The sequence below is a fragment of the Phyllobates terribilis genome, unplaced genomic scaffold, assembly GCF_046119375.1.
Source record: "Phyllobates terribilis strain yellow unplaced genomic scaffold, ASM4611937v1 Scaffold_2__4_contigs__length_985480577, whole genome shotgun sequence".
NCBI classification, from domain to species: Eukaryota; Metazoa; Chordata; class Amphibia; order Anura; family Dendrobatidae; genus Phyllobates; species Phyllobates terribilis.
The window spans coordinates 538,828,697-538,842,536 of NW_027362762.1; the positions used below are offsets into that span (position 1 = coordinate 538,828,697).

At 44.0% G+C, this 13,840-nt stretch overlaps 1 protein-coding gene across 2 annotated transcripts in view; it reads left to right on the plus strand.

The window, feature by feature from the left end:
* The first annotated feature begins 4,510 nt into the window (after positions 1–4,510).
* The window catches only part of YTHDF2 (YTH N6-methyladenosine RNA binding protein F2), a 37,516-nt gene continuing 28,186 nt past the window's right edge, over positions 4,511–13,840 (plus strand). Inside the window, exons 1-3 of one of the 2 annotated variants that reach the window (XM_073666245.1) lie at positions 4,511–4,696; positions 5,663–5,690; positions 13,351–13,430. In XM_073666245.1, coding sequence (XP_073522346.1) covers positions 4,517–4,696; positions 5,663–5,690; positions 13,351–13,430 — 288 coding nt within the window. In that variant the 5' untranslated portion in view covers positions 4,511–4,516. The remainder of the gene's footprint in view (positions 4,697–5,662; positions 5,691–13,350; positions 13,431–13,840) is intronic. The other variant, XM_073666249.1, reaches the window with a different exon arrangement.

Consider the following 13,840-nt stretch of genomic DNA (forward strand, 5'->3'; position numbering starts at 1 on the left):
AATTTCAAATTTTCATTTTTTTGTGCAGATATTCCATTGTAATCCAATTTTACCTGCAACCCAACAAGGGTTAACAGCAAAATCAAACCCAAAATGGGTTACCCGAATTCTGCCGTTTACAGAAACACCCCACATGTACCCGTAAACTAAAGTATGGGCGCACAGCAGAGCACAACACAGAAGGAGAGCTATGAGGTTTTTTGGGGGTAGATTTCACTGGAAGAAATCTAGGAGGAAATGTCCCATTTGAAGATCGCCTGAGGTAACTCAACAGTGGAACCCCCAAAAAGTGACCCCAGTTTGGAAACTACACCCCCTAAGGAATGTTTTAGGGGGTTTAGTGACCACTTTGACCCAACAAGAGTCCCATAGTAGTTAGAAAATATCCTTTTTTTTTATTTTCAAAGCCAAGTGTTTCAAACTACTATGTACTAATATGTGTAACTTTTCCCCTAAGATGTTGCTTTGGTAAGGGTCAGGTGACCATCCTGAGCTGGATCTCTCCATGTATAAAGAAAGACATGCTGCAGTTGTAAAAGCCATTTAATCTGCCACCTCAAAATTATCTTTGCTTCTGTCAGCAGACCTGCATTGACCTGCTGACACAGAGCATAATGAGACCAGAGGCGCTCCGATCCGATGTACCGTTCGGGTGCTACGGCCCCTGGAATGGAGCACGTGCTGGCTGTCAGAGCGCTGAGACTAGTCCCATGATGCAGCTCCTCCATTGAACTCAATGGAGGAAACCATGTGACCGGACTAAACTCGGCTCTGACAGCCAGCGTGCGCCCTGTTCCAGGGACCATAGAACCGGAACGGTACATCGGATCGGAGCGCCGCTGGTCTCACTATGCTCTACGTCAGCAGGCCAATACAGGCCTGCTGAGCACAGCACAGTGATCCCAGCCGCGCTCTGATCCGATGAGCTGTTCGGGTGCTACGGCCCCTTGAATGGAGCACATGCTGGCTGTCAGAGCCGAGATTAGTCCCGGTCACGGGGTCTCCTCCCATTGACTTGAATGGGGGAGCTACGTCACAGGACTAGTCCCAGCGCTGTGACAGCCCAGCAAGCGCTCCATTCCGGGGGCCGTAGCATCCGAACGGCTCATCGGATCGGCGCGTGGCTGGGATCACTGTGCTGTGCGGCAGCAGGTCAATGCAGGCCTGCTGAGCACAACACATGTGATTTGGCAGTGGCAGTCCCTTTAACAAAAAATAAATTATTTTCATTTTTTTTTTGTGTGTTTTTGTTTTTTGGTGTGTATGTGGGAAAAAGATGAGGGTAACGTATACAGCACTTTGCCAGCCAATTTACTGCTTTATCCAAGCATCCAGGCAGCTGCCCAGGGCTCCCCTTTTCGACACAAAAAAGGGACAAAAGCGGACAGTAGAACATAAAAGAGAGGTAGGATGACACAAAAGGAGGATACACAGAGGGACAGAAGGATACAAGAGGGACAGGAAGACCTAAAGCGGGACAGCAGGATACAAAGGGGGGCATTTTATTCAGTTGTTTGAGTTATCCAAGTTTTTCACTAATCCAAGCTCCCTCTGGTCCCGTTTAGCTTGGATAAAAGAGACTCTACTGCATATTTTTTATCAGGTAAAGGATAAATATGGGAGTTGGGATTTGTAACCATGTTATCCAAATCATAATCCCCATATAAATAAATATTGATAATAATCAATAATATAATCATCCACAGCTGATGATCATATCACATTACATTTTATGTGAAATTAGTGGGGGTAAGGTGTTTGTTGGTTGACAGCACACGCTATGCACGACTGAGCAGCTAAGCATAAAATTTCACCAGGAAAACACAGGCTATTTTCAACTCGACACTTTAACCCCTAAGTAACCTTGGGTTTTGTCGTTTTTGCTTTTTCGTTTTTTGCTCCCCTTGTTCCCAGAGCCATAGCGTTTTTATTTTTTAGTCAATAAGGCCGTGTGAGGGCTTATTTTTTGCGAGAAGAGTTGTACTTTTCAACGCCATTACTAGTTTTACCATATCGTGTATGGTAAAAAGGGGAAAAAATTCCAAGTGCGGTAAAATTGCAAAAAAAGTGCAATACAACAGTTGATTTTTATTTATTTTTTTACCACTTTCACTGAATGCTAAAACTGACCTGCCGTTCTTATTCTCCAGGTCATTACGAGTTCGTAGACACCAAACATGTATAGGTTCTTTTATATTTAAGTGGTGAAAAAAAATTCCAAAGTTTGGTAAAAAAAAAAAAAAAAAAAAATAGCACCATTTTCCGAGACCTGTAGCGTCTCCATTTTTCGTGATCTGGGGCTGTGTGAGGGCTTATTTTTTGCGCGCCGGGCTGACGTTTTTATTGATAACATTTTGGGGTAGATCCGATATTTTGATCGCCCGTTATTGCATTTTATTGCAATTTTGACGCGACCAAAAAACGTAATTCTGGCGTTTAGAATTTTTTTCTCGTTACACCGTTTACCGATCGGATTAATTCTTTTTTATATTGATGGGGTGATTCTGAACGCGGCGATACCAAATATGTCTATGTAGGTTTTTTTTTTATATATATATATATTTTATTTTGAATGGGGTGATTTAAACTTTTATATTTTTTTCATTTTTTTTATATTTTTAAAAACTTTTTTTTTTCACTTACTGCATGCTTCAATAGTCTCCATAGGAGACTAGAAGCAGCAGTTGTCTGATCGTCTCTGCTACATACAGGGGACCAGCAGATCCCCTGCACGCAGCAGAAATGGTCCTGTGCTATGAGCGCCGACCACTAGGTGGCGCTCATAGCGACCAGATCATGACAACCACAAGCGTCTGCTGCAGACACTGGGTTGTCATGCCCACCCATCGGTGACCCGCGATCACGTGACGGGGTCGCCGATGGGCGGGGCTTATGACGCGCAACCCGGAAGCGCGCGTTAAATGCCGCTGTCGGAGATTGACAGTGGCATTTAACATGTTAACAGCCGCGGGTGGATCGCGATTCCACCCGTGGCTGTTGCGGGCACATGTCAGCTGTAAGAATCAGCTGACATGTGCTCGGTTCAGTGAGGGCTCAGCGCAGCAGCCCTCACTGAACGGGGGATACGCAAATGTGCATACTAAGACGTCATGGGTTGGAAAGGGGTTAAAGAGGACCTGTCATCACATTCAATGCCACCAAGCCGCAACTATGGTGGCATAGTTGACAGGTCCAGCAGTGTGGAGAGACCTTTGTCCACCTCCCTGGGAGCCTCCTCACTGAAATACTATACTTTATTGCCCCCTTGGCGCGCGTAACGGGAATCAGGAAGTGGTCCTGTTGGTGTTTTGAAGTGTGAACCAATCAGTGCTTGAGCCCTGCGCTGTGTCGCGTCATCAGTCGCTGGGCTATGTGCCCACGATGCAGAAATGCTCAGGATTTTTTCCTGAGCGTTTCTGCATCTCCCTGGCAGAAAAAAAACACATGCGGATTGTATATGTGGATTGTACATGCGTTTTCCTGCCAGGGACATGCGGAAATGGAGCATTATTCACTGACATTTCCGCATGCGGGTTGACAAGCGCTTTCCAAGCGATTTTAGCATCACTTGGTAAGTGCTTGTGACAACTAGGTCACACTATATAAATCCCCACACTCATATTCCTATGAGATGTTGATGAGATATATCACCAGGCGTGTGTAACCCCGATATTCTACACATAATCCCATTTAGTTACAATCTTTTTTCCCTGGTTCTATTATTAAACTTTAATCCAGACGTGTGGATGTTCTGATTCATTTTAGTATTTCCATTGAATTCCCTCTGATTTCTTTCTATATTACAGGTCAAGAGTTAAAAACTGCAGCTTCTTCTAATCCAGTATCAAGGCCAGAAGTCATTTCCTGGTCTGAAATTGAAAAATGTGCTGCCATCCTGTGGTCGAGTCAAGCATTGCAGCCCATCATCCCAATATGCAGCTTAAGTTAAGTCCCTTTTTTTCACAAATAAACGCAAGTGATATCGAAGAAATTTTACCACTATCATGAAGTACAATATGTCACGAAAAAACAGTCTCAGAATCAGCGGGATCTGTTGAAGCGTTCCAGAGTAATTACCTCATAAAGTGACAGTGGTCAGAATTGTAAAAATTTGCCCGGTCATTAATGTGCAAACCACCTTGGGTTGTAAAGGGGTTAAATGTCGCAGACGTCAGCCAGGTCGTGAGCCACTGTGCCCTATGTGTGCGCTATCACCACCCTCACGTTTGTGCGGAGCCAGGCCTTTGGCCGGGAAGAACCAGTCCAGCAATGCCAACAGCCCAGTGCTAAGCAGACAGCATCATACAGGAGGAGAAGCGAAGAACGAGAAATTCAGCTCGTCATATGTAAGAGCCAAACCACTGGCCTCTACCTAACCGAGCGCAGCCGCATCACCCGGCGTCACCGCCACCTCCCGCCGGCGCAGAGGTGACGTCAATTGGCGCCAAACTAGAGCTCGCTCACTGTCCACCTAGAAGCTCGCGCTGGAGCATAGGAACGTTCCCATGATCCTTTTATGCGTGACGTAGTGCCCTCACTCAACATGGCCGACCGGGCACAGCAACACGTCGATGTCGGCGCGTCTGTGTACGCGCCACAGTCCCCTCCCCTTTCCTGCTTTCAGGGCGCGCTCCTGCTGCATCTCCCGGATCAATTCTCCGCCGACGATATGTCCGCCAGTAGTCTGCTGGAGCCGGTACCGAGATGACCCCGCCCTCACTATTCCTCACCGTCCCCCGCACCCCTAGAAACCTCTGCCAGCATTGCCTGTCTTGTGCGCTGTCCTCCTTTGCCATTTTGTCATTCCCCTTCCCAGTCTTGTGCCTGTATTCTCTATCTATCATGGACTGCCCCTCTTTTTACTCTTGGTGTCCATCAGCATTACTAAATGATCTTCCAAGGTCCATTTCTTAATATTTAGCTGAAGCTGATGCTGTGTGTTCTGCTGCACCCATACCATTCCCCTCCCACCTATGTCATTTCCTAATTCTATGCTGTTTTCTTTCCCTTTCCATATTCCCCTGCCAGTCTGACCTCTTACTGTCTGTCTTTCAACACTTCCATTTAGTCTCCTCCTTCCCACACCTCTACTTTACCTAGCCTCTTTCCCTGCCCCCTTTGTCTCTTTCCCTGCCCCCTTTGTCTCTTTCCCTGCCCCCTTTGTCTCTTTCCCTGCCCCCTTTGTCTCTTTCCCTGCCCCCTTTGTCTCTTTCCCTGCCCCCTTTGTCTCTTTCCCTGCCCCCTTTGTCTCTTTCCCTGCCCCCTTTGTCTCTTTCCCTGCCCCCTTTGTCTCTTTCCCTGCCCCCTTTGTCTCTTTCCCTGCCCCCTTTGTCTGTCTCTCTCTTCCCGCCCCCTTTGTCTCTCTCTTCCCGCCCCCTTTGTCTCTCTCTTCCCGCCCCCTTTGTCTCTCTCTTCCCGCCCCCTTTGTCTCTCTCTTCCCGCCCCCTTTGTCTCTCTCTTTTCCCACCCTTCCCCTTTGTGTTTCGCTCTCTCCCTCGCTCTCTCCCTCGCTCTCTCCCTCGCTCTCTCCCTCGCTCTCTCCCTCGCTCTCTCCCTCGCTCTCTCCCTCGCTCTCTCCCTCGCCTCCCTTCACTTCTGTAATACTTTGTTTTCCTTTCCTGGTAGTTTCTATTTGTGCTGAAATATTTTTGTTTTGTTTTAGCAGAGACCCAAGGGGCAAGGAAGTAAAGGTGAGAGGAGATTAATATTAGGTATATCTCTTGGAAGTTTAGTTTAAGGTGCATTTATATCTGCTGACTGTAGCTGTAAATCGACTGCTGATCGGCTGTATACGGCTGATCTAACAATTGTTCGTTCCTGATTATTGGCTTGTCTGAATGGCCCTTAAGACATTTGCTTAGATCCTATTTGGGAAAAAAAAGTCTGAAGGGGAACTTTAGACTTCTTATAAGTCATCTATCAGTCCAGTGTGACAGTACAATCTAAGCACATAAAAATCACACCTTTTGGCTGTATCCCCACATCTGTGTGAAATGTCTGAGTGCTGTCCTGTTTTTTTTTTTTTGTTTTTTTTTATCTGGCTGTACATTGACCCATGGGGTTGAATGGATGTATTCATGCAGGGCTGTCACCAGGAATTTCGGGCCCCCATACTGGCAACATTTTCGGGCCCCCTTGAGACTCCGCTCAGGCTCTGCCTCCATCCCACCCCTATCTCTTGAAAAAACTCCACTTCTGCGCCACGTCCTCACCAATCACACACTAACAGTTCCCATAGAACACCATATCACATACATAGCCGGCAGCTTTTGTTTTGGCCAAAAGGTTTTTTTTTAAGCCGCCACCTTGACAAGGAGACTTTTTTGGCCCGGTCCTACTCTACTGTAACATATTAAAAATATGTTAAAATATCCAATACTCTTTTTAGGTATATTTTTCTTTAAGGGAATGTGTCACATACATTTTTTTTTAAATGACCAATAATATCACATACAAGGGACAAATACTGTCACACCATGATCAGGCCACATATTACCACCACATAGTAACCAAACAATACCACATACAAGGGACAAATACCGCCACACTGTGACCAGATCACATATTACCACCACATAGTGACTGAATATTACAATACTGATCATTATTAAAAAAAAGTCTGGAAAAGGTGGAGGGAGCTGGAGCTGCGCAGCCGTTCACATACTTTGACGGCTGTGGAGCTCCGGGAAAGCTCCCAGCGCCTCCGCAACGGCGCACAGCAATTTGTTACACCCTGGGGCCCGGTGAGCAGAAGCACAAAAGGAGGTGCCGTGACTGGGCTGGGTCCCCTCTGCTTACTGGCCCCGGCCCCATACAGCAGTAAGGGCAGTAATGCCCTGATGGCGGCCCTGTATTCATGTATCCGTTAAAATCACGGATCCGAGAACGAGATCCAAGTCATTCAGAGCATGTTCTGATCTGTGTTTACGGATCAGAGATGGCAATTAAAGTCGATGGGGATCTGTGAGACACAAGTATGGGTGTAAATTCGAAGCCTTCCAATTTGCGTCCGTGTTTCACAGATCTGTTGCATAGTGATAAATTTGAATAAAACTATGTGACCTTCCAGGGATCTTTTTCTTGGCTTGGAAACAAACCCAGAGGCAACTAGGATACCAGATAGATACAATTAAAATGACATCAGGGGAAAAAAATCAGTCTGTTTCACTAGGATGGTAACGCTCACACCAATCTGTGAATGCAGCCTAAGCATCTTAATCAATGACTCTGTTTTGCAGAATCATATATCTTGAGTAGAATGCTCGGGGTAACCTTGGCATGGTCAGTAGACTCCGTGCCCGTTCCATGCATTGACTTTGCATGCACCACCTCCCTCAATGGTGATTGACATCACTGGTTTGCATGAGCATTCTCTGCGGAATGCACTTGCCCAAGGCAGGCCAACCACCCTTGAGGGAGGCGGTGCATGCAAAGTCAATGGGTGGAACAGGAACAGAGTCTACTGGCCATGCCAAGGGTACAATGAGTACCTTAATATGCATGTTTGATTAAACTTCAGTTTCTACAGAATGGAAGCTGCGATTACAACACTGTAGGGGTGATTTTTATTTTTTTAATGGGGAGATATTCCCTAACAGGCTGATTGTGTTTTACAAATAATAAAAAGCACATACTCATGGACAGATCCCCTACTGCTTCTTCATACTGCTGACTGGACGATTGGCTGCTGCTATCGTTCGTCAACTGTTCTCAATTATGGAAGGGCGGCAGGGGATTGGTAGGTGAATGTGCTTTTTATTATTTTTAACACACATTCGTGGCCTTGGCAGGAGAAAACCCTTTAAAGAGTGTTACTCAGCATTTTGCTTCTCCGTCAGGTGGAAAAGGCACTTCTAATGTGGCATCCATTGGCCACATATATCATGCACCTGCCAAATAACGAGAATATGACGAGTGCCTGATACTTGCTGGACATGCACGAGACTTGGCTAGTGGCCGACAGAGGCCACTTCAGTAGTACCTCTCACATCCACGTACGCGTCAGATAACCTCTTTTAATCCACGGCCCCACTTTCAGTATTTGGCAAGTATTCGGACAGTATTTTTTCTCAGGAGTGGGAGCCAAAACCAGGAGTGGGTGATAAATGCAGAATTGGTGACTTGTTTCTATTATACCTTTTCTCTGATTGTTCCTCTCCTGGTTTTGGCTCCCACTCCTGAGAAAAAATACTGACCGAATACTGATAGTGGGGCCGTGGCCTTAAGCTGTGAAATTGTGGACAAATATTTTTTAAAACAGTCTGTTCACCTTTTAATAGCATTTTAAAGAGGCATTCCCATCTCCAAGTTCCTATCCCAATATGTAGCAGGTGTAATAATAATATATTAGCAAATACCTCCAATTAGAAATGTAGTATAGTTTTTCTGATTCGCTATGTCTCGTTCCTCATGTGCAGGCTTTGCAGGACCTTAGGTATCCAGGGTTACGACTAGTGTTAAGCGAAGTTGTTCAGCATTTCAAATTCGTGTTCAGGGTTCCGGCTTGTTTGCGGCAAAAAAATTGGCTCCGCCCACGAACATCCCTGATTTGCCTCTGCCTCTGATCCTCCTGGAGCTCTTACCAGTGCCCGCGTTGTCTACTCCTCGGTGGCCCTGGCGCAGGCTGCAGTGTGATGAGGTCAGTGGCGTAATGACATCACGTTCCTGCACGTCAGACCCGGGGCTCTCTCTTCCCTAGTCCCGGCGCAGCACTGTTCTCCGTGTTCACGTCTAAAAGACACCATACATACCAAGAAGGTAGCTGCGTCTCTTAGGCCTGGCATGCGTGCCAACGGAGTGGGCTCTGAGTGCCCCCTCTGGCACACGTGCCATAGGTTTACCACCACTGAACTAGGATAATAAGCCATGGTGCAAAGATGGACATGTTTTGCCAGGGTGATTAACTCATACAGAAACCTGTGATTTTTGTACAAGTTCTGTCCGTGATTTTCAGTAATGCAACCCATAGGCCACGTGCACACGTTGAGTATTTGGTGAGGTTTTTATCTTAGTATTTATAAGCCAAAACTAGGGCTGGGAGAATCGGAGGAAAAGTATACACTGTGCAGAATTATTAGGAAAGTTGTATTTTAGAGGATTATTTTTATTATTGATCAACAACTATGTTCTCAATCAACCCAAAAAACTCAAATATCCAAGCTTAATATTTTTGGAAGTTGGAGTGTTTTTTTTTTCAGATTTGGCTATCTTAGGAGGATATCTGTTTGTGCAGGTAACTATTACTGTGCAGAATTATTAGGCAACTTAATAAAAACCAAATATAATCCCATCTCACTTGTTTATTTTCACCAGGTAAACAAATATCAGTGCACAAAATTTAGAAATAAACATTTCTGACATGCAAAAACAAAAACCCCCAAAAATAGTGATCAATATAGCCACCTTTCTTTATGATGACACTCAACAGCCTTCCATCCATAGATTCTGTCAGTTGCTTGATCTGTTTTCGATCAACATTGCGTGCAGCAGCCACCACAGCCTCCCAGACACTGTTCCGAGAGGTGTACTGTTTTCCCTCCCTGTAGATGTCACATTTTATGATGGACCACAGGTTCTCTATGGGGTTCAGGTCAGGTGAACAAGGGGGCCATGTCATTATTTTTTCTTCTTTTAGACCTCTACTGGCCAGCCACGCTGTGGAGTAGTTGGATGCATGTGATGGAGCATTGTCCTGCATGAAAATCATGTTTTTCTTGAACGATACCGACTTCTTCCTGTACCACTGCTTAAAGAAGTTGTCTTCCAGAAACTGGCCGTAGGTCTGGGAGTTAAGCTTCACTCCATCCTCAGCCCGAAAAGGTCCCACAAGTTCATCTTTGATGATACCAGCCCATACCAGTACCCCACCTCCACCTTGCTGGCGTCTGAGTCGGAGTGGAGCTCTCTGCCCTTTACTGATCCAGCCTCTGGCCCATCCATCTGGCCCATCAAGAGTCTCCTCATTTCATCAGTCCATAAAACCTTTGAAAAATCAGTCTTAAGATATTTCTTGTCCCATTCTTGACGTTTTATGTTATGTTTCTTGTTCAAAGGTGGTCGTTTTTCATCCTTCCTTACCTTGGCCATATCCCTGAGTATCGCACACTTTGTGCTTTTTGATACTCCAGTAATGTTGCAGCTCTGAAATATAGCAAAGCTGGTGGCAAATGGCATCTTGGCAGCTTCACGCTTGATTTTCCTCAATTCATGGGCAGTTATTTTGCGCCTTTTTTGGCCAACATGCTTCTTGCGACCCTGTTGGCTATTTGCCATGAAACGCTTGATTGTTCAGTGATCACGCTTCAAAAGTTTGGAAATTTCAAGACTGCTGCATCCCTCTGCAAGACATCTCACAATTTTGGACTTTTCAGAGCCCGTCAAATCTCTCTTCTGACCCATTTTGCCAAAGGAAAGGAAGTTGCCTAATAATTAAGCACACCTTATATATGGTGTTGATGTCATTAGTCAACACCCCTCCTCATTACAGAGATGCACGTCACCAGATTTACTTAATTGGTAGTTGGCTCTCAAGCCTAAGCAGCTTGGAGTAGGACAACATGTTTAAAAAGTATCATGTGGTCAAAATACTCATTTGCCTAATAATTCTGCACACAGTGTAATAGAAACACGTCACCACTTCTGTATTTCTCACCCACTCCTGGTTTTGGCTGACAAATACTGATGTAAAATACTGACCAAATACTGAATATCCCCCCCCCATGATGAAGCGGTGAACAGATACAGCGAAACGCGCGTAGGGGTCCTTGAGGGGGGGGATTCTCTTCCTGCTGGCCACTTGCTTTGAGGTCTTTTTGTTACCTTGGTATGTTTCTTATCAGATTGTGGGATGATTATGGTTCTTTCTGTGTAACCATCAATAGGATATGTTATATATGACTGTGAGTTACTATGTATAGCTCTTGGGTGTCATTGTAGATAATGATACCATGATTTCCTCCCTCATTTCATTGTATGGTTAAAACTGTATTTTTGATTACCATTTGTAACCTTTGTGACCTCATGCTATATTTTCACATAGAAATTGTGTGGCTAAGCACTATGTCACTTTATATGTCTCTTGTCTTTTGCACAATATTGGATGTACTGAGTATCTTTCAATAATTGGTTTTATTTTTTTATCTATAAAAACTCCTATCTTCTCCTGTTTTTCATAGTTATAAATGGAGTTAGATCATTAGTTCTCTGGGGGTAATTTATCCCTGTGACTACCCCATAATGTGTGTAATGCCAGATTTGGGATTATATTCGTGAATGTGTGCACGTAACTTTACCCTTTATAAGCCATCTGGCTGTTCACATCTAAAGTTTTTTTGCAAATTGTCTCCCAGACTTGTCTGTTTTTTTTAATCCTTGTCTAGTATCAAATTTGTCAATGTAAGTCTCTATGGGTCCCTAAAAACAGGACTCAGATGCCACCCTATATTCATCCTGCTGGTGTCTGATTTTTTTCTTGGATGAGAAACTAGAAAATCTTTAGTGTGCACCAAAAAAATTGTAGTAAAAACAAACACTGCTGAAAATCTGATACATAACACTGCTGAAAATCAGTCTGTTTTTTGTGTGTGAGAAAAATCAGGGGCGTCTGTATTAGGCTTGAATGAGGTTGGATTCAGGTGTTTTTTCTTTTACGTAGGACGCCGTTACGGTCCAATTACAACTGCAGGATTAATGTGAACCAGCATTCCTAAGAACACTCATTCATGTTACTTGTGCAATTTTAAATCAACTGCCGATCATCTGACGAATGCGTAAACCTCTCTTTTCCATCTGTGTAAACAGGACTGTGCTGCTGAGAGTAATAGCAGCATATGCACATAAAACAAGTTATTACTCATTGTTCAGTGCACTCCAGAAGCGTGTACGGCCTATAAACAGTAATTGTTGGTTACATTTTTAACAGAAAGCAATAGTACATGTGACGATCAGAATCTTTTGTAATATATCTCATTTGAGAAATCTGCATCTTTCTCCTCCTGAGCTGATCGATCATTCTTAAAATTCTCAGTTCTCAGGAAATCTGTCTTCAGTGAGTACAGATTTTCCCATTACTGAGATAGGAGATGACAGTTGGTTCTCATAAAGTTCCATGGAGATCTGTAATTGTCATTTGAGGAGAACTTTCAGCAGAAATGTTGTCATACATGGCAGTGGGCTTCATGCAGTCTGATCAGAATGTTAAATTAAGGACCTCATGTTCAGTTTTTGCTTTTGCTGCAATAAATCGATGTGTGATCCTTGTCTCTTTCTACAGTTATGAATGTTTGTGTCTGCTTCCAGCTGCTCCTCTACCATGACAGATCAACTCGGGAGGAGAAAGAAGCAGATTTCCCTGATAACATATATATTACAAAGTTGTTTATTTTATGTGTCCTATTGACTTATGAAATAAAAGAAACAAAATGGCAGTTACTTTTTAATGCTGCGCTTCACAAACTCTAAGACTGTGTGCCCACGATGCGGATTTAATGCGTTTCCGCGGTGGCATTTCCTTGCATTGACTTGCATTGAACCACATAAAATCCGCATGTATAGATTTATACATGCGTATTTTATGCGGTTCAATGTGCGGAGGGTACCCGGGTCTGGAGAAGAGGAGACTCTCATCCGACCGAGGTACCATCGTACCCGCAAGTTAAAAAAGAATTATAAAGTAAAAAATAAAAAAAAATATTCATACTCCCCTCAACAGTGGCCCCCCGGTCTCCTCCAGGCGGCGATCCTCTCTCCTTGGCGGCCCGCAGTGTACTAGCAGGACCTGTGGTGACGTCATTTAATCAGGTGATGGTTGCGTGACCATTAGCTGATTAAATGAAATCACCTCAGGTTCTGCCAGTACACCGCGGGCCGCCAAGGGGAGAGGATCGCCGCCATGAGGAGACTGAGGGCCACCGGACAGGTGAGTATAAGGTTTTTTTTTTTCTTTTTACTTTTTAATTCTTTTTTTTTTTAGTATAGATGCACCATTTGAAAGCACAGCTCTCCTCATAAGTTGCTCACACTATATAAATCCATGCCAGTTGCATGGATTTGTATTGTGTGACCAACTTATATTGTCAAGCCCTTTTCCAAGTGATGCTCAAAATCGCTTGGAAAACTGCTTGAAAAAGCGCATGTAAAATCCGCATGCATTTTTTCTGCCAGAGAGAGGAAAAAACGCTCAGGAAATTTCTGCTTCAAATCTGCATCGTGGGCACATAGCCTAAATGGACCTTCTGACTATATTCACACTGTGTGGTGAGAGAATGTTTGTTAGCTGTGAAGGTACATTTAGCTTAGCAAACATTGTCCTTCAGTGTTCTGCAGTCACTAATCTTGTGTTTTAATTTTTAGTACAAAATGGATCTGTTCACCAGAAAGATGGAGTGAATGATGATGAGTTTGAGCCCTATCTGCATACACAAGAGCGGCAGGTAATCTTTCAAAATTCATTTTATTAGGGGATTTTACAGTATAGGGGATAAGGGGTCAGGAAAGGCAACCAAACAAAGGAAAATAGAAAATGGGGTAGGGAGGAAGAGGAGAGAAGGAAAAAAAAAAAGGAAATAAAGATCATCTTAACATTGTTGCACCACAACAGTTAACATACCAAGTTCAAAAACAAAATAGAATGAAGTATAGATTAAAATAATTCTGGCAAAGTAATAAAACCTCATATTAAGAGGTAAGACCATCTTTGATCTGATCTGGAGGCACCATGGCAAAATATTTTTGTTGCAATCTTTTTTTTCTTTCCTACTTAAATATATATGTTTTCTTTGTATTCTGCGATGACAAAGCAATACATTAAAGGGGTTGTCCGGTTTAAAATGAAAAGTCTGCA